At 42.9% G+C, this 21,169-nt stretch overlaps 2 protein-coding genes across 2 annotated transcripts; one reads left to right on the plus strand and one right to left on the minus strand.

Annotated features, from left to right (window-relative positions):
* The first annotated feature begins 1,872 nt into the window (after positions 1-1,872).
* LOC136421062 (multicopper oxidase MmcO-like) lies at positions 1,873-16,996 on the plus strand. The gene is made up of 16 exons (XM_066408206.1): positions 1,873-2,049; positions 3,275-3,373; positions 3,660-3,844; positions 6,831-6,956; positions 7,700-7,804; positions 8,337-8,527; positions 8,962-9,053; positions 9,724-9,822; positions 10,237-10,367; positions 10,687-10,774; positions 11,266-11,459; positions 12,429-12,597; positions 12,697-12,803; positions 13,754-13,950; positions 14,612-14,824; positions 15,895-16,996. Exons 2-16 carry the CDS (start codon positions 3,283-3,285, stop codon positions 15,959-15,961), a joined length of 2,055 nt encoding a protein of 684 aa, XP_066264303.1. The 5' UTR covers positions 1,873-2,049; positions 3,275-3,282; the 3' UTR covers positions 15,962-16,996.
* A 524-nt stretch (positions 16,997-17,520) lies between these two features.
* On the minus strand, positions 17,521-18,416 carry LOC136421063 (collagen triple helix repeat-containing protein 1-like). The gene is made up of 2 exons (XM_066408207.1): positions 18,212-18,416; positions 17,521-17,669 (listed from the first exon to the last, which is right to left on the minus strand). The coding sequence occupies exons 1-2, from the start codon at positions 18,414-18,416 to the stop codon at positions 17,521-17,523; spliced, it is 354 nt and encodes a 117-aa protein (XP_066264304.1).
* Positions 18,417-21,169: the final 2,753 nt, after the last annotated feature.

Here is a 21,169-nt window from a genome sequence, read left to right on the forward strand (position 1 = left end):
TTCGCGATTTTATCGCCCCGTGTAGATCTGCTTGGAGATTAACCAGGTGCCCGGTACGGGAGAATACCGTTTGGAAGGTCTCCCTTGGTGACGGTATAAACAATTTACACACGAGCCGCTATAGCTTGTTCTGAATGACAAATATATATTTGCGCACGCTTTGCTCACTCTTTTTGGGCATATACCTACCAAAGTAAATAATTTGTGCGTTAAGCGATTAGAAAAATGCGAAGAAGAAAAGAAACATACAATAAATGATAAAAGAGTAAGAGTCATTCCCGGTGTGAGTGGATCAAACCTTGTAAAGTGCATTTCCCAAAGATCCAACGTCAACGGGACAAGTCAGGGGACCTGGTATTCGAACGCAGGGCCTCTGAGTTCCGGGCCAAGCACCCATCGAATGGTAGTGCGGTTACAGTCCTTAAATGGGTCATTTAGCTACAGGGACGTCCTGTGTTTGAAATAGCTTTACATTGCGGTTAAAGAACACACATATCCACTCGATCTGGTCGATTTTCATTGTTTTTTTCGGTCTTTGAGAGACTAGGGAAGGTCATCTCAGGTCACAGGTGTTGAAACGACACCTGATACGGGCCACGCTCAAACGGCGCTGCACCTGGTACGGCACTTTACGGACATACAACACTTCCGAACACGTGAATGGATGGTGGAATTAATGAAGGACTAGATGAAGGAAGGAAGGATGGAATCATTGTGTTTGTGTGTGTGTGTGTGTGGGAGGGAGGGAGGGAGGGAGGGAGGGAGGGAGGGAGGGAGGGAGGGAGGGAGGGAGGGAGGGAGGGAGGGAGGGAGGGAGGGAGGGAGGGAGGGAGGGAGGGAGGGAGGGAGGGAGGGAGGGAGGGAGGGAGGGAGGGCACCAAAACAGAACACCGTGCAAGGCACGAGCTTGTACAGAATGCATGGCCTGGTTTGGGGTATGACACAAGTATAACACTACCAAACTATCCTTATCATGCCAATGGTTAGAATATAAATCTACTGTGGTGCTGTTATGAGCCAAAACGCAAGTTTTCTATCATTGGCTATGGCTTGGTTTAAAACAGGAGTTCTTATGTCGACTTGGAGTCGACTCAGGACTGCGCAATGAGGACCCTAAGCGCCGCACACACAGCCCCGAGTCGACGACGAAAACTTGTGTGTAAATCGAACCTATGTCTATCACTTATGTAGGTATCGTTATGAAGCATGGCTTTGCCTTTGGAAAAAAAAAACCCTTTTTGTTATGAATATGCGATGGAATATCTATGAGCGGAATTCGATATTTCAATGCCTGGGTGAGTTAATCACCTATGATATACGTGTATATCTCGGCACCTAACGAATTAACCTAAGTGTGAAATTTAAGCCAAGCAGACACAGTGACTGTGTCATATTCTACCGCTAAAGAAAGCCTTCGATGATTTATGACTTGTTAGCAACCGTTTGTTTTATTTATTTTAGTTTAGCAACGTATCCTTTCACTGAGCGGGGACAAGGACACACATAGATTATAAAAACAAAACAATACAAGACAACACGTTATGGGCATAGAAAGCAACAGGACATTTCGTAGACGTTTTAGATACTGCTTTTTTGTCGTACTGTATATAATGACACAGTGGTCTATTATCACAGTATGTTGCAACACTCCGAAGTGGTATATACGAGCTATACAATTTCACTTATGCTCCAAATGAGTGAGCAAAGCGTGCGCAAATGTGCATTTGTCATTCAGAAAAAGCTATAGCGGCTCGTGTGTAAATTGTTTATACCGTCACCAAGGGAGACCTTCCAAACGGTGTTCCCCGTACCGAGCACCTGGTCACATGCCGCGTCATGCGACACTTGTCTTGAAAAGGTATCCCGTCTCAAGTTACCGTCAACTCATTCACTATGACGCGGCGTATGGGTATCACTTACGTACCGAGACTTCCCGACCTGGTACGCTTATAACAAGAGGACTACAGTGAATGGTCACTAGCACTTCTCCTTTATAAGCAAGTGGAGGTGGTTTAGAGCTAGCTGAACGTCTAAGACAGTGCCGAACAGGTAAGTTGTGCTGTCTTGTGCCACTTACGGCTTGAACAAGCTTAAAAATGCGAACACTATATAATATACTAAGTGGGTGAACGTTTTGTAGGGTTGACGTTACAGATTAAGCTCATTGTTTGGATAAATTCAATGCTTAAACCTTTGTTGGTTTGCACTGTGCTTAAGTGTGTGCATACATATCACATAAGACCAGTGAAAGTGAGTTGAGAGATACGTGATTTTTGTATTGATAGCATCTATATCCAGCAGGCTTTGTTAGAAGAACTAGTCTCCAACAGAGTTTTCTATGGGTGGTCGTTGAATTCGGCAAAAAGGGGAATAATTGGCCAGGAGAGTCAGTCCACGAGAAGGTTAACATTTCTGACTCTGCGCCTGCAAATGAAACCCTAATATAATGGTGGCCAAACTCCCCTGGTAAATAAACTCCCTACAGCCACCGTAGCGAAGCTTGGAAAAGACTATAAGAGAACTGTCAGAAGATTGTTCAACCTTCTCGGCGTTGTTTGCCGAATGGTAGGGGCTTTACCCCTTAACTCTTGTTTACACATTGCTGACGTTTTGGTAGTAGTCGTTTTATGTTGTGTTTACAGCACGTGTTTGTTTGTGTATCAAGCGCAAATTCACTGTTCATCGGCTTTGTGTTAGGAGTAAGCGATGATTAGATGTATATCTGCCTTTGGTGAGGTTTAAGAACGAATTAAGTGTACACCTGGCTTGTGTGCGGATTTTTGTAACTGCCTTTTCAGGGACGTCGACTTAGGGCGTGGCAATTGATATACAAATAGTTAGATATATCAGAGAATGTTTAGACATTAGAACTAGTAGTGCAAGTGATACGTTAAACTCGACATGTTGAACTATTCATAAACTTGTACGGAGGTTAATTCTTTTGCATCCACTTGTTTGTTTGCATATAAAGCTGACTTTAAGAAAGTCGCTGTACTTTTGTTTTGTCAATAAAGATTGTTGTGTACGACCATAACAACTCTTAGGTGTTAAATCGCTGTACGTTAACGAACCCAACATACGTATCAAGAAGAGTTAGCGTGCTTGGGAAGCCCATAGAATATTACTAGTGGCGAGCTGCAACAATTGCACTACTAGCTGCATGGACAAATATAATAATTTACTTTAATAGAGAAGAACAACTTTACGTTACCCCCCAAAGTTTTCTTTAAGAATCTAAACCCTCCTTGTTTACTTTTTAATATCCCTGTTGCAGATTTCACCATGTGGACCGCGGCTTCAGTACTTGTGCTGCTGTGTGTCTTTCCACTGCTGAACGCCCAATGTAACAACACTAACCCGTGCCAGTTTACGGGTAAGTTCTTATCTATTATCATTGTTATTATTGTGATACAAGACTAAAATGCGTATAATTATTCTACAAAACTAGCACAAAACTAAAGCGCACATATAAAGAAATTGTAGGAGACTAAGCTTCATATCAAATCGTTAACAAAGCCAAAACTTGGTTTCATATTACTATGTTACTAAGATTATACAATTAGTCATTTGATATTTGGCAATGTCCATATTGAGGTTGGTCAGTTACTGTCTGGATGCCTGGTTGCTATTGTACAACTAACACATTTACGTAATATCAGGCGGTGATGCGTACGTTAAAACGGCTGAGGTTGCGTCATCAAATGGGGCCTTGACTCAAACCTTGACCGTTGACATCAGTGACGTCACGATCGAATGGCTGACCACTCAGCGGAGAACGTACAACGGAGGTTTCCCCGGTCCAACATTCCGTCTGAAGGCTGGAGACGAATTCAACTTGACACTGGTGAGTCAACCCTCAGCCTTCTTATGCTCGTGTCATATTTGCACCGGTGCCCGTAGGGGAGGGGGGGGGGTGTAGCCCGGCCGGGGCCCGAAGCAACAAATTTGTCCCGGTAGACTGTCAGGTACCGGGGCTCGCACAATTACCTCACGCCGTCTATTTGTTACCGGGTCCTGCTTTGATTGTAAGGCCGAGTTAAAATGATTCGGGCTCCCGGCCGGGCCCCCCAAAACGCCCGGCAGTAGGGGTAACGCCCGAAAGTGTAAAAAGTAAAACAGTCCGTGAAGTGCCCGGCAGAGCCCACTTTTCCAATTCTTACCTACGCAAATGGCACCAAAGTATTTTGTTTGTTTGTTTGTTTGTTTGTTTGTTTGTTTGTTTGTATTGCATACCCGGTAATGCTTAGGTCACAATTGCGCCGGTGCCCGTCGGGGATGTAGCCCCGGCCGGGCTCTGATGTTTGGGGGGCACCGGCTGTCGTGGTCACAATTAAAAGTTTCCTTCACGCTGCCCTGCAGGGGTCCCGGGGTGCTCCGGCGGGCACTCGGTGGCATTTTTGTAAAATTTTCATTGTCGGTCTCCGGCAGGTACCCGTCAGTTGCTCTGACGGTGTCTTGTAGTGACCCCTGTGGGGTCCGACAGGGTACCGTGTGCTTATCACATCCAGGTGGGGCAGTTGTAGGGACCCTGCCGAATGCCCCGCGAACGACGATCGGGCATCAGGCAGGCTCCTCGTGGGCACTCTCGGGGGTATATAAAACTGCACTGGAGCTAAATAAAAAACACGATATACGAAGTTTACGCCTTAGTTCTACTCATCTGATCTGTAACGTCACACACTTGACCCGGTCTTAAGAAGTACACACACTTGCTCTGTGCACTTGGTTTGTTTCAAAACAATAGTTAATTCTATACTCTTTGGCGATGGCACCAACATATCCCTTTCCCACAAAACTTTGATTCTCAGATACAACTGGCTAATTAAGATATGTGGAAAGTACATGGTTTGAAGCAAATGAGTTCCAAACAAAGTCTACAAAGACAGATTGCCTTATTTTATGAAGTAAAAATCAAAGTTATGATATCATTAAGGCCAAAATGTTCCTAATAGACAAAAGAAACAGACCAACGTTTTGGGGGTAATAATAGATGAAAAATTAAACTCAAACGCCCAATCTCTGCTATAAGTAAAAATCAATTTGCTGAAAGAATTGAAGTTATTGTGAAAATCGAATACATCATCCCTCAAAAGATTCTCACAACTATATCATATGCAACAGTCTTATATACCGATATTTAACTTACTGTAACATTGTTTGGGGATGCGCCTACCATGCAATTCTACATCCTCTTACAACTCTCCAAAAGAAATTCACAAGGATAGCAACTGCTTCTGACTTTTGCTGAGACAAAAAACTAGATATCCACGATATCAATAAATATGCAAACAATCACATTTTTCTGACGTTTGAAAGTGCCATTAAAACCCATCATAGCCCACTGTTGTAGTAAGGAAAGGAAAGGAACATGTAGTAGTCAAATGTTCAGTTATTATCTAACTTTAATCTATACTTAATTATTTGCTTATCATTATCTATAGTTATCGTATTCTATGTGTAGTTTTGCTAGATTATTTATAATTCATAATCAAGTATAGACCAGGAGGGCCTAGTATAAGCAAGGACTATATAATGTGCTTGGTATAAGCTATATACGCTTTTTCCTCCTCCCAAACCTGTTTTTATCTATTGTTTATCGTATTACGTATTATAAATTTTATCATTGTGCAAATTAATAAACAAACAAACAAACAAACAAGCAAACAGACAAATAATTACTTGTCCCGGTGGACTGCCGGCACCCGTAGGGGTACCTCGCGGTGTTCTCACGTTGAGGTCACGGCGACGTTTTGTCCGCGGGGCCCGGGTTGAATTTAAGTCAGAGTTAAATTTGTGTCGGGTCCCCGCCGGGCCCAAAAATGGCCCGGTAGCCGCAGGGTGCCCCACGGGGCCACGTAGGGGTCACGCCAGGAAGTGACAAAAACGGCCCGGGAACTACCCGGCAGGGCCCCTTTTTCCAATTGTGACCTAAGCATAAACCGCATCAAGGCGTAACACACGAGGTTTATACTGAGGAGTACAAGCTGCATATCCGGACAGATTTATATGATCCACTCACACCGGGAAGGACCCCTTCTCTTTTCGATAAGTGTGATTGGTTCTTCAACGTGCTTGAGGTGTGGCTCTTCTCAAACACGGGACCTCCATTTAACGTCCGAAGCTAGGTACTCATTTTCACTTGAGTAAAGTGGGGAAAGTCGTGTAAAGTGCCTTTCCCAAGGGCACAACGTCAACGGGACCAATCAGGGAGTACCGGGTTCGATACTTCTAGGTTATGGGGCCAAACACCCTGCCACTGCGCCACCGCGACGCCACTAGTATGTAGTGGATATGCATTTTGGCAGCAGGAAAAGGTTAAGACTATGCTGATGGCGTCTACATGATAACATATTATCATAGTACTCACACTCATTCATTATCATTACAGAAAACTAGGTGATATCGTTTATCATACTGATGCTTCTAGATTACGCGTCACGGTGGCGCAGTGGCAGAGTGTTTAGCCCAGAACCCAGGGTTCGAATCCGGTGTCCCCCTGATTCGTGCTGTTGTGCCCTTAGAAAAGGCCCTTTCCACGACTTTCCTCACTTCACTAAGGTGTTAATGAGTACCTAGCTTAGGTTAGGGACGTCCCTCGGACAGGACGGTAAAGGGAGGAAAACGTAAACGTTAAAGAACCCACCTCACTCATCGAATAGAGTAGGGGTCCTTCCCAGTGTGAGTGGTTCAAACCTTACAGTCCGGTCCGGGTTGCCATATTGAAAAGGTGATTGTCACATGTCATGTTAATCCTTACACAAACGTGGTAAATCCTAATAAATAAATGAATAAGGTAATGTGTTCTTATTCTAAATATCTCGTATTTGAAGGTCAATAACCTTGGATCTCAGCCTGAGGGTGAACATAATGAGTTCCGCGATCCCAACACCACAAATGTGCACACACACGGACTGCACATCTCTCCCAAAGAACCGCAGGACTACGTGCTACTGGAGGTAAGTGGCATGTTGCTGTGTACGCGTGTTGAAGTGTACTTTTCCCCTTTAACATAGAATAGACTCTCTCTCTCTCTCTCTCTCTCTCTCTCTCTCTCGAGAGAGAGAGAGAGAGAGAGAGAGAGAGAGAGAGAGAGGGAGAGAGAGAGAGAGAGAGAGAGAGAGAGAGAGAGAGAGAGAGAGAGAGAGAGAGAGAGAGAGAGAGAGAGAGAGAGAGAGAGAGAGAGAGAGAGAGAGAGTTACACATGGGAGCCTCGGGTAGGAAACAACTGAAGAATGTAAAGATAATAGGGACTGACCGAAGATTGAGTGATGATTTTGTATGTACGTTGATTGAACGTTGATGCTATAGGGCTGTTGTGAATAAGGATTTTACCATGGTCAATACTGACCGACGGAGGCCATACATATGGTTGAACGGCATTTACATGCTAATGGAACACTCCCCACTACCAGTGGACTTGTTGAAGTCGCCCTGTGTGGCCCTAGGGCTACGGAAACGGAGATGGGCACCGTTCCTATACACCGGAAGGAGTGGGAAGGACTTTACATTTTAAGTAACACATTAGGGTCGGCGCTTCTAACAAATCATAGGGATATGCAGTGTTGAATAAGAACACCTAATTTTACTGCAACAATTTGTGATAGTTCGTACAAGTAATGAATGCACTGTTCATCTATGTTTCTTGATTAATGCCTGATCTTTTATCATCTATAATACATGTTACCCTGCTATTCCTCAGGTTGGTCCTGGTGAGACGTACGACTATAACTTCCAGCTGAACGAAAACCAAAATGCCGGTACATTCTGGTACCACGCGCATCACCATGGGTCCACATTTTTCCAGGTAGGTCACGTTTCCTGTGAGATAGGAAGTACACACATATATTGTACACAGGAAAATATAAACCCTGTAACTGGGGAGTGGGGGGGGTCGATCTAGATTTTAGATGTACGAAACAAACCAAAACAAAAGTCGCTTTAAATTTTCATTGATCTCTTGATAATAGCAGGGTTAAACCTTTTTAGATTTGTAGATTATACGCATAATGCTTTCTAACATAAAGAAACCAGGGGCCAAAACCTAAACCACCCCTTCCTTAGATTAAAATCTATCTGCCACCAATTAAACAAGGACGTTCTGCTGCAGTACCAAGGTCATACTAGGGGGCGTAGCATAGGCCTTGTCCTTCGTCTTCTCAAGAAGTACCCACATAACAAATATCATTACAATTCACCCAGAGGTTCTTGAGTTATATAATGTCCACAAAATGTGTAAACACACAGACAGTCACACCGACAGACAAGTCAAAAATTATACCTTCATTTTTCATGGAGATAATGAGCTGTAAAACATTTTAATTTATGATTTCCTTCAGGTTGCCAGTGGTCTGGCAGGGTTGCTGATAGTAGAAGACGAAGTGAGCACCATGTCTGCTGAACTAGCCGCCATCTCCTGCCCCGACAACTGTGACAAGGAGGTCCCCATGCTTCTGGGAAACTTCATAGACTACAGCGGTGGCGGAGGGACATTCGCGAACGTGCAGACCGACATCGGCGATCCGTTCACGTAAGTAGAATAGTTTATGTAGCGTTTGGGAGTCGCAGGCTCTTTAGCTATATTCGTCACGCGCTCTCTGCGACTTTCAAATTCAACAGAGCGCTCAACGACTTTAATTGATTAAGAAAATATTTGTGTGTTTCGTTGTATTCCTGGACCACTAGATTGCGATCGCCCTGTGCTCTCGCTGCGACTTAAATCGGATTTATATTCCAATTATCAAATCAAGAATTAGACCAATCTGATTTAAGTCGTAGAGAGAGCGCAGGGCGATCGCAATCTAGTGGAATGGGGGCCTTTCAAAACTAGATGTTAATAATCAATTTCAATAACTACATGTTAAAGAAGGATCTAAATTACCACCCTCAACAGAAAATGTTACTTTCGTATCTAAAATTCAAAAGAAGCTTATAATAATGAGAAAAACTTTTTTGTCATTGCAGAGTTGACGACACGGTCACAACGTCTGAGGGAGTGACACTTTTAACTTATTTGACTGACGGACAGACTGGGGTGTCAGCCTACATGGTTAACGGTAAGTCAGTATCACATATCATTTTTAGCCTTTCTACTTTTTGAGCATATCATGATGTTACATAGAAGATCATGGCCATGAGTGAGCCCATGACCGTCTCTTGGAAACATTTCGGAGACGAAAAACGTCAGGCGTTCTTGAAAATCATTAATCTTTATTTCTAGATGTACTTAATTTGTCACATTAGGAGGTATATAATGTTGTCAAAGAGCAAAAATGAGGTGCTCATCTTTCACTCCCCTAACCTGTTATCAAAAGAAAACGTCAAAACAGACCTCTGAAACAACAGTCAAAATCGATATTGTCGATTCTGTATTATATTCTGAGCATAAGGACAAAAAGCATCCTCTTTTCAGTACAGGAAAACCGACGATGCCAGACAAATGAGGGACTCGCCTTCAATCAAAATCGACTCATATGCATGATATTTTTAGCCATATGGTGAAAAATCCACTTTTCATTGCAGGCTGTTACTATCAAGGATGCCACTGGCATTCTTGTAAAGATAACACTAAAATAGACCACTTCTACAATAGTCAAAATCACCGCTTATGATTGATCACTGTTGCCATAGATTTCACCGTTTGCGATTCTTCTTGTATCATGCCCTTCTCAGCCATACAAACATTCATCATAATCTTCTCCTTTTCCTTTCCATTGCCATGTACAGGCCAGGTACGCCCGGTGATTACTATGCAGCCAGGAGAAATCAGACGGTTCCGTATGGTGAACGCCGGTCCCGGGGATATGCTACTTCTGACCATTACAGGTACGTAGATATACCTGTGTGCAATCAAACTGATCTGTTAAAGGAGACCAAAGCAATTTCAAACCAAAATTATTTTGAGATCTCATCAAGATCTACACATATACCTAATATCAAGACAATCCATCTAGGCTTTCTCAAGGTTTCAACACGCATACACTCAAGCGAACACACACACACACACACACACACACGCGCGCGCGCACACGCACACGCACACGCACACACACACACACACACACAAATACACACACACACACACACACACACACACACACACACACATACATACATACAAACACACAGACAGACACGCACTTACAGACGGACATAACCTCATTGATGGAAGTGATAAAGATAGTATGCTGTTGATATCATTCATTAACGTCAACCCTTTGATTTTCCCTGCCTTTTCAGGTTGTGAGATCACCATCCTGGCCTATGACGGTGTCTATGTGGACACGCCCTATTCCCAGGACTTCATCTTCATCCCGACGGGTGGACGATGTGACGCCGCCGTCAGGTGCTCGACTGCAGGCACTTACGAGGTAACCTCCATTAAAGGACACCCAAGCAATAGTAGGGCCCGAAAATTGGAATTTGAAAGTCAATTTATTTTGTGATTTTTATACGTGTTAAGTTCAAACAACACAATCACAATGTATGGTGACGTCCATGGTGCAAAATACGACATCGTTGTTATTGGAGAACTCACTGAAAATCGTCGCCGATTTTTTGTAGTTTCGCGAAACTAAGAGATCATCATAAGGTACGTTTTTGCGCGGTTTGGACGTATCTTTCGTACATAGCACTACGTAACGCCAACGTGTTTATTCTTGACATTTGTGTGTATCACTCTTTCACCAGATAAGCTCTGGGGCTGATAACGCGCACGACGCGTCTATCGGAGACACTGGCATCTATGGAGGAGTCATCGCCACCATCCAAGTAACAGGTGACTCACCTGGCTTTCCTTTCAGTAGTGAAACATTGTGAATATGATTTTACCAGCTGAGGAAATTTGCTATTGCAGGCAACATATTCTCACAACGTAGTCATCAGATCAAAATGTTAAACTGGATTGTAGGCTGATGTTTATTGATTGATTGTAGCATTGTATCTAAACCAGCGTTGTGTAAATTTGCCATTGCTTATGTATCTGTCAGTCCATACATGTCGACTCTCCAATATCAGCTACGCTGCCTTGAGAGTCGGTGTAATGTACTGTTGCATTTGACAATGAATAAATAGTCTTGTTCGGTTTGAAGGCTCTGCAGTGTCATGAACTTTCCAACGACGACGCCAGCAAAACCGTCTTACCTGTGACGTCAGTAATGAGTCAAAGGTTGTTGGAAGTCGGTGTCGCCCCCCGTCCCGGTACGTCAGTGCGCATGCGTAGATTGCCACTTTTACTCTTCTCACAACGTAGTCTTGTTCGGTTTGAAGGTTCTGCAGTGTCCATGAGCTTTCCAACGACGACGCCAGCAAAACCGGCGTACCTGGGTGACCTGCAAACCCTAGCTGACTCTGACATCGGGGGGAGGTATGTAGTGGAGCTCGGGCCTACTCCATACATCAACCGTGAGAAGTTCACAAACGCCACCTACTACCGCTACAACTTCGACGTGAACACCATCCAGGTATGGCAACTGATAAACCTGTCAAGAATTCAACCCTTAAGCTGCCAGTCCCGGTTTTATCAGGGATACAGAAACATGACTTGTGTGCTGGGCCCGGTTATAACCGGGATAGGGTATTCCCCAGAAGAAAACAGTTTTGCGTGCGTGTAGCGCTGCAAGCCTGGAAGCTAGTTAGGGCCGCCGACTATTTCGCGGGTTTCGTGAGGGAGGTCAGGGTGAAACATTTTTCATTATTTTTACTTGACTAAAAAACCTCTATTTGCTATACAAACCCATACAAATGTGTTGTACATGATGTCGCAAATATATATCTTTAACGTTATCCAGAATGCAAGCCTATTGTTGCCTCCGTAAAAAATGGAGGTATCGTTTTCTGGTGTCTGTATGTGACTGTCTGTGTTTCTGGACATTTGCGCTTAGCATAAATACAACTTTAGACGGATGGCAATAGAATTTGGCACATGGATGGGTGTTGGAAGACGAAGATCACGGTCGATCTTCGGCCTCCCTAGGCCTGTGTATGATCTTGGTATACAGCAGCAGAACTTTCAGTTTTCAGTATCTCTTGTTCTAGACATGCTATGGTCTTGATTTGTTGGTGGCGAATAGCAAAAGTACAGCGACGTTCGTAAGGTCTTTTACAACTATACATAAAAAACAGTATGCGTTACTTTAACATGAAAGTTCATCTGAGTTGATGAAGTACATAATGAGAAATAAAAACTGTTCTCCAGCTCAAAAAAGTTCACTCACCGGAGTTTTCAACCGAATCACTCGGTCTTCATCAGCTATTTGACCCAAGTGCCGTGGACACGTGATTACGCACGTGTGGCGTCAGCACTGGGTCAAAGGTTGTCGGAAGTCGGTACCGTCCCCCGTCCCGGCTGAGAGAATGTTGGTGGGCCCTGATGTTGATGTCCTCCTGCAAATAAGCGTTACTAATTTGAACCACCCATTTGTTTTTCTCAGGAGTGGATTTTTACCAACACAGATGAAGACAACGGACACCCTCTGCACATGCACATCAATCATTTCCAGGTCATCGCCTACAACAGTTACCCTGGGCCCATCACTGGTGGGGGTGGTGGCGGGGGCGGGGGTGGTGGCGGGGGCGGGGGTGGTGGCGGAGGCGGGGGTGGTAAGTCCAAACTTCAATGTCTCCACTGCATTAAGACATTAGAAATTCTTACTTACAATCTCATATATGAAGATTAGAATAGACATGAAAATTACACAGGAGATATGGATAATAATATATGTCTATTACCAACAGGACCCGGACGTCGTCGCTTGTTGCAGGGTCCCGGGGGAGGAGCCGATACATTCGCTTATTACGACTTAAGCGTACGTATTACCACAGATGTGATTTGGATTTGACGTTCGGTTGTGTATATATTGGTATTGTGGTTACTTTTTGTTCAATGGTTTATCTTATTTCCTTGTTTATAGTATTCAGTCTGTGTATGTTATTCTGTACAGGGCTTGCCAGTAAAGCAGTGTGTTAAGCACTGAGTGCGCCTATTCTGTAAAAAGAAAACAGAAATGAATAGATAAATAGGTAGTAACACAACAGGAGATCTATACCTTATCCTTGCTATATCTTTGCAAATTTCTGTAACATGAAAGCTGAACACTTTTGTCTGTACGACTTATTTAACTACTTGAAAACTTATATAAAGAAACACGACATATAACGTCACATTTACAGATGCGGAAATCTCATAGAAAGGGCAGACTCCTCTTTCTGTTGCCTTAACTAAGTGTTAGAAAATATCTAACTTTAATAGCTTTAAAATTATTTTGGAAACTTTGCTTAAATATCTGTTTTCGTGCTGTGTTGTTTCCACCATTCTGAAGCCCCCCTCCCCCCTCTCAGTGAACCCGCGGCACACTGGCGGCGTCACTGCGGCCGATCGAATTGACTTTCATCGACAAAAAAGGAATCTTTTTAAGCTTTGTGTGTTTTGTTGTCTTTGTAGCCATACTTGTACGTTATGAGTGATATTCCCATCATAAAGTCACGGGTAGCACAAATACAGTTAAGGACGCAGCGACGTCACCAGCGTGCCGTGGGTCCAGTGAGGGGGGGGGGGGCTTAACTGGCTTAGACAAAGACACAGCAGCACTAAATTTGGCTCCTGAGAATGTTCCGTCAGTTGTCAAGCTTGACAGAGTTTTTTTTTCAAACAGCGCGATTTTAAGGACAGCATGGATCAGTTTAGTGATGCATAATTTGTATCTTGAAGAATATTTTGTTCTTCCAAGATAAAGACTGTCGTTTGCACATTGCACAGGGCAATCTGTGCGACCAACAGCACAAAGATTTCGACGCGACCGCCATTACCGCTGACGCCATCACCGTGGATACGACCTACCTCGGCCATGACACCAACGACCGAAATCTCGCGGGCTACGCGAGACTTGGAGAATACCGAGATGTCCTCCTGATCCCCCCATTGGCCAGTGTCAAAGTCCGTTTCAACGCGACCGAGTAAGTTTTGAAACTGCTTTTAACCATTATCATAACTTTCTTTTCCTAGGATAGAGGCAGGAAGAAAATATGATAATCTAGTATTCTGTAAGGAAAGAAGAACTTTTCAATTTCTTTGTCATACCATATCCCTATGTATGTATGTGAAAAACATCAAACTTAAGAAAAAAGAAAGACCTTGAAGTTCTGCTGACATACCTTACAAAGGCTTTCCTCACTCCAGCCATGTGTAGAAATGGGTATATTGTTCTTTGTACGTGAAACTGTTGAATTAAGTTATGAAAAACTTGAGCACAGTGCCACGTCGGCCTTGTCTGTCCAAAAATCGAAGTAAAAAATATAAAATTTTCCTCATTAGTTATGCAAATTAGGTCAAAAGATACAAAACAGGAAGTTCTGCTGCAGTACCAAGGTCACATACCAGGGGGCCCAAAATCGATCTTAATTTTTGTCTTCACAACACCTACCCACATTCTAAATACCATCGTAATCCATCGAGAGGCTCTTGAGTTATGGTGACTAGAGTAGTCCGGAAACACAAACAGACAAACAAACAAGCAAACAGACAGACACACACACACAGACGCACCCAAAACTATATCTCCATTTTTCATGGAGATAAAAAGGAGCTCCATTGAACACTTCTAAACCTATCCTACAGCTACTCCGGTCCGTTGGTTCTCCATTGCCACATCTTGAATCACGAGGACGAAGGGATGATGATGGTGACGCAGATCACAGAGTCCGGACTGGCCACGCAGAGCGCCTGGGAGGCCTCGGGGGGAGGAAACCCGGGAACCTGCTCGTCTGCTGACGTGTACCCCGACATCCTGCAGAACAGCAGTGCAGGGAACAGACAAGCAGTCACCAATACGTACGTGCATATAATCGTACATTATACATTATAATTCATGAATAATACATTATACATTATGATTAGGCTGTTAACAGTGCAGGGAACAGACAAACAGTCACCAATACGTACTGTATATGATGCTTGATATTATAGGGTTATTGACCCGCCCTTAGGTTTATACGGTGTCATAAGGCGTGTTCGGTTCCAATTACCACCTAATGAACAACCGAGCCCGCGAAATTATAAGGTGGTTATAGGAACCGAACGTGAATTAGGACAACAAAACAATTAGACCAATAAGTTGTCAGTATATGGGATTTTAATGACCTGGGTTATGGGGAAAATGGAGCCTTCTGATTGGCCGACGTTATCTGGCTATATGATGATAATGTCTATTCCCTAGTACTGAAAATAACTCGACTGTTACGGACTAAACTTAAAACTGAGGCAGTTAATGCCAGGGAGACATCATATACAGTTAACATCCTAATTATTCATACCCGTGCGAAGCCAATCACATCTGGTGTGCATGATTTTGTTGACTGTACAGGTAGACAATTCCACTATACCGTGATAGTAACACGTTTGGCAAGTAGGTAGCATGTAACTGTTTAGGATTGGACGCTAGCTTATTTCGCCAGATTCGGTACTATAGAACATATTTCTTAATGTCGGCACTTTAAAGATACCATGTTTAACTTGATTGTTGCCAAATTCTGTCAGTAAACTGTAATTTCGTAGTGATAGAGGGAACATTAAAGCTGCACTATGTAACATTTTGGCGCAAAAATTGAAAATATTCTTGTGAACAAATCCTAATACAAATGACATGGACAAACAGTTTTCAGCATATTTCCATCATTAATTCGTCTATTTCTGGCATGTATGGTGTTTTTAACTACAAAAACAAGCTGCAAAAGTCTTGACATGTCATTCTACAATGTTTATTCAACATACTATGTAAAGAAATGGTAGAAAAATTGACTTTCTGTATTGACCAAATCTTACATACATGCAGCTTTAACGTGTTTCTACTGCATGTATGTACCTGGTGACAATCTTTCTAAGGCCTGTACTTTGTCTTGCAGATGGCTGACGTCACTCTTGATGCTGACGGTGGTCTCTGTCAACTTCTTTTCCTTGCTGCCACTATAATGGAACACTTCATCTGACTCAAAGCGAGTCGTTTCATTGAAAGAATAGACGAATATTTGTTTGCCTTTCCTAAACGTCACATTTCAACTATGGAACTATAGATAATATTTTTTGTACATGAACCTAGGTTTATTGCTACGTACCGTCTTTGTGAAAAGACAGGTGACACTGCAGGAGTCTCTGTGATTTTGACGTGTTATTATCTTCGCCGAGAAGATTATGTTTTTGGTGACGCCAGCTGTGGGTGGGTCTGTACTGTTTGTATGTCAAGAGCATAATTTAAGAAACCTTGGATGGATATTCATGATTATTGATAGGTGTGTATTGGTTGTGCAAAGGAATTTCAATTACGAAAATCGTTCACTTGGCGTTTTCCAACAGTACTGCAGTGGACTTTGTTTGTGTGTTTGTATGTAGGCAAAAAAGTGACAGAAACGTTGATGGATCTTCATAATTTTTGGTAGGAGCGGTTGTGGGAACGGAGGTAAAGTTCAAAATGATTCATCTGGCGCTTTCCTTCAGTACTGCAGCGGGCTTTGTATTTTGTGAGTTTGTATGAGGACAGCATAACTTGAGTAGCTGTTGACGGTTGTGCATGATATATAGGGGATAGATAGGGGTGTCGAAGAGGAAGGTCAAGTTCGATAATGGGTCTCCTAACGGGTATTTAAGATACTGCAGCGGAATGCTTATTATGCAAGTAAGGATATAATTTACATAATAAATGAGGAAAGTTTATTAATCCGCTGAAAGCTTGTAGTCAAATTTCATGCATGCGCTATATATATGGTCATGATTTTTAAGTGGTGTATAGCTCTTGTAGCTCTTGGGGCAGGGAGTAAATGATGTACGTTTAGTGTAGTTTGATTATAAGGATGACATCCTGTTTAGATTTTTTAAATTTATGTTCGGTATTTCAAGATAGCGTATTGGATTTACTGATTGAGATAGTGAGATGCTGCTAGTAATTATACAAAACAATGGCTAATGTGTATATTTGATTGTATATAAATACACTAGTGTTTTCAAAATCTATCCAGTTGCTTGAGTATCTGTTTTATATCATATTCTATACCTAGATGTCTAACCGTCATCGACATTCACTTGCACAGATGGCATATGGTGGTGTCTCTCTGCCGTTAAATGGCTTTCATTGGCATTTTCCAAAAATTAGATATGCTAGCACTTCTGCTTATTGTTGTGAATTCTCAACCGACACAAACAAAAAGACTAGAAGGAAGCGTTAACACGTTGCGAAACTGTTACAGCTGACTGTGATATTATATTTCCATTCACATTTAGTATCTAGGTGAAATGTCGTCATGATATGCCATAAATGGCGGCCAAGGAAGGCTATACAAATGTAATAATGAAAAACACGTTTTATGTAAAGTTATCGAAATGATCAAAGAAGGGCTTTAAAACTGAAAGCTACAGAAAAAAATTTCTAGAATTTTTCCATGGGGAAGAAAATAGAGGAGTGGACTGGAGCTAGACTAGAACGGATTTCATAGTAGTTCAACACACTGGCATTGGTAATAACAGATAAGCTCGCCGTTCTAGTTGATCTCCATCTCTTCCACGATGATCCGTGAGTGAGAGTTCCACCCAGTGTAGGCATCTCCACTCCCGCGATTCTCCGCGCATGCGCCCACGTTCAGGGCTACCGTCACAGGTCCGGCCGGCAGATTGTAACACAGACCGTCAACTAGGGGAAAGAAAAAACGAAATGTTTATTTTTTTTCCATTTCCGTGAATAGTTTCATCAGGCTGATAATTTTTTTTCTAAACTGTACAAGTAGAATCCTTTTATCATAACAACAGACACTTTACTCACCGACGTTAACGTTTGGCTGTTTTCAGCTGCATTCATTAGCCTATATATGAACGCTACTCGCATGGTGGCGTAGCGACAAGGAAAACACGGTCTCAAACGTGACTGCTCGGAGTCGCTACCCCCCCTCGTCTCCGTTTATGACTGGTGTAGATTTATCAATGTTCCAGGTCTCCCGTCCTCGTGAATGGTGTAACTCAAATCATTCCTCCAGACCATTTAACGTCCCCAATCGAAGCTAGGTACTCATCTTCACCTGAGTAAAGTGAGGAAGGTCGTGTAAGTGCATTTCCCAAGGGCACAAAATCGGTGACATGGCGAACCCGGGTGCCACTTGGTTCTGAGCCGAGCATTCTACAGTTACGCCACACGACCCACAGCCACAGAGACAAAGCAATAAGAGACAAGAACATTACTTGTGGACACGCGATGGATGAACAAGTTGGCTACACCATCAGTGTGCATGATGCCTTCAATGGGAGCGGGATCGCTGCACTCGGCTCCGTTCAGTGTGAAGAACCAGCGCTTACAGCAGTTGATGGACAGAACCCGGATGTCACCGTTCCATGTCAGGCGGAGGGCAGATGTCGTGGACGCCTTGTTGAATGGGCATTCCTGCATGTGTGTCAAATGATACAAATCTATCCTTACTAACGAAAGACAGTGGATGCTGTCTGAAACGGCTGACTGTTTCAAAATTTTATCCAGTTGCTTGAGTAACAATTTTTGGCGTATCTTACTGCCTGGATGTCTAACCTACATCAACGTGATACAACGTATTCTTTTATATCTGAGATCAACTGTGCATTGGTTAACGTGTTGCAACACCACAAAAAGTTTAGCTAATTCTCGGTCATCCCTACTGCCTCCTTTGTCAGGTTCAAATGGCTGATAATGTAATATAAGCCACGTGACCTTACGTTCAGGTGACGTCAGCATGCGATTTCAAGATTATGCCGCCATCCCTCTGTTCAGGGTTGGTGGTAGGTTTGCACTGGCGTATTCTAGTCACTTTTATTTCTTTCACAAAGGAATAAAATCTATCATTGTTTGCCTATTTTATTAAGTTATCAATGAATGTTTTTCAAGACGTTCTGGTTTTGGTTCAGATATTACGCCAGCTAATTTATTTGTCGTCTAATTAATCTCATGCCTGCTTACATAACGTAACCAGCACTTGTAGAAGAGTAGCTTTACTAATTACTCTGTAATAAAGATTGATTTTCTTAAATAGCTATACAGATACCACAATCTTCCCGAAGTCCGCGTCATTGTTCAGGCTACTCCAGCTACATTGTTGCACGTTCCTCGTGGCCATGGACACTGCTCCAGGCGGCCCCTGTTCTCCCCGATCTCCTTTAGGCCCAGGGGTGCCATGGTTGCCAGGGACGCCGTTCCTACCAGGGATGCCGTTGTTGCCAGGGATGCCAGGTGATCCTGGAGGCCCGGTGACGCAGCTGCCACAACACTATGGGAAACGACAAACATTTGTATGTTGCAAACTGCAACGTTTGTTAGATTTGTTAAATGTTTTAGCAGCAAATCAAGTAAAACACTTTAAGGCAGTTGTAAGGTTTTTAGCAGCAAATCAAGTAAAACACTTCAAGGCAGAACTTTGGATGGAATACCGCTTGTTAACTCTGTAGCTGTAAACCTACGTGAACCTTTTCCCGTCTGTTTACTCACCTGCCCTTCTGCGACGCTTTGGCAGTGAATTGTGTGTGCAAACATCACTGCGACAAGAACCAAAACAACCAGCCACAACCGTAAAGCCATAGCTCCTTCCCAGTAGATGATCAAAAGTCTAACTTCTTTACCTACGGGCTATGTATATAAAGTGCAGGTGCAACACTACCCTTGTTGCCATGCGACACTTTCTACTTAGATATGACCCCTACCCTTTGCTAATGCTTGTGGTAGATACAGTGAACTCTTTGTACTAGTAACGGTCGAAGAATCAAGCACACAAGTGCAAGCACACGGTAGAATGACAGCGTCTGCACGGAAGATTATCATTAAAAACTTGATCCTTTAATTTCGTATTACACATCCACACACAAATATTATAAAAGATGTAACGCAGTTTTCATAGTGCATATTGTGCACGAAAGCTCATAGCGAGAGCCCTTGAAGGAAACTTAGTACACTTGGTATGTTGGAAAGCTTGCATTCTAGGTTGCCCTATTAGCAATTGTGGTTTTATCCAACCACTTAAAATTGACGACTCCCATAACTATCTATGAACCATAACAAAGCAAGCAATGATATATATCATGCACATATTTTTTCGAGAGCTGCGTTGCACTGCTATTGCTACAATCATTTATAATACTGAGTGCAAACGTCAACAGAACTAGTATTCGGTGTATGAATCATATCGTATTTCCTCATGATCAGCTCAAGATTTTGGTAGCAATGGATCGAAGACTGCCATCCTCGAACTCTGCAATCGGCAGGAGTCGAAGCTACTCATAAAATATGGTAAGGATGTAAGGATCTCATCATGAAATGTCTATAAATTATGTAATGTGCTCTTTCCTTGATTGATTCATTGATGTGTTTCTACTGTGCTACTATCACCCAGTACCGTTGATATCTAGAGCTAAATTTTGGTTACTTTCTTCAAAAAAGTCTATTTTAGGCCTCTATTAGAAATGTTATCATTACTGTTTATATCATAGTGCACGTGTCACTGAGTATCTAGGATGTCACCAGTTCAGTACGAGGTTAATCAGTCATTCAGAACATTCTTATTATTTGCAGCTGCAATTTAGCCTGGAATCCATTCAATTCTAGCTCCTGTCCACTCACCTGATCGCTTCCCGTAGAATATTTCTATGGGGAAGCGAACAGACGAGTGGATCATAAGAAAAAGAGTTCATAGAACCAAAACCTCCGTGAGATGAAAAAAGATGTTTGAAAACTGTGGGGTGGATTTCTGGCATTAGACAGACAAGGCTCTCCGTTCTAGTAAACGTCCATCTCTTCCACGATGATCCGTGAGTAGGAGTTCCAGCCGGTCAGGGCTTTGCCACTCCCGCGAGCGGTCTTGCATGGGCCCACGTTCAGTGACACCGTCAGAGGACCGGCAGGTAGGCCGTAGCACAGGCCGTCAACTAGGGAATAGATAAGCAGACTTTACACTTGATTTCTGAAACTGTCGTACTACACATTGTAAACACTCTTGTAGACTACAGCATCATGAATGTTAAGCGAAGTGAAGTGATAGATCTTATTTATCTTCACACTCACAAACAAGCTATAGTCTTCGAAAAAAAAGTAGACTACTATGTCTTGTACGACAGTTTCAAAACAGCAAGTGTTATATATGTTTATCGCAAGACTTTGTTTTTCAATTCCGTGAATAGTTTCAT

The sequence above is a fragment of the Branchiostoma lanceolatum genome, chromosome 15, assembly GCF_035083965.1.
Source record: "Branchiostoma lanceolatum isolate klBraLanc5 chromosome 15, klBraLanc5.hap2, whole genome shotgun sequence".
Lineage (NCBI taxonomy): Eukaryota > Metazoa > Chordata > Leptocardii > Amphioxiformes > Branchiostomatidae > Branchiostoma > Branchiostoma lanceolatum.

Bases quoted from the DNA above. Each gene is read 5' to 3' on its own strand.
- LOC136421063 (XM_066408207.1), bottom strand. From the start codon at position 18,416: ATGCAGGAATGCCCATTCAACAAGGCGTCCACGACATCTGCCCTCCGC. The intron at 17,670-18,211 runs GTAATGTTCTTG...TCTTTCCCCTAG, and splicing joins CATCCATCGCGTGTCCACAA to TTGACGGTCTGTGTTACAAT.
- LOC136421062 (XM_066408206.1), top strand. From the start codon at position 3,283: ATGTGGACCGCGGCTTCAGTACTTGTGCTGCTGTGTGTCTTTCCACTG. The intron at 3,845-6,830 runs GTGAGTCAACCC...TCGTATTTGAAG, and splicing joins ACGAATTCAACTTGACACTG to GTCAATAACCTTGGATCTCA. The intron at 12,598-12,696 runs GTAAGTCCAAAC...AAAATTACACAG, and splicing joins TGGTGGCGGAGGCGGGGGTG to GAGATATGGATAATAATATA.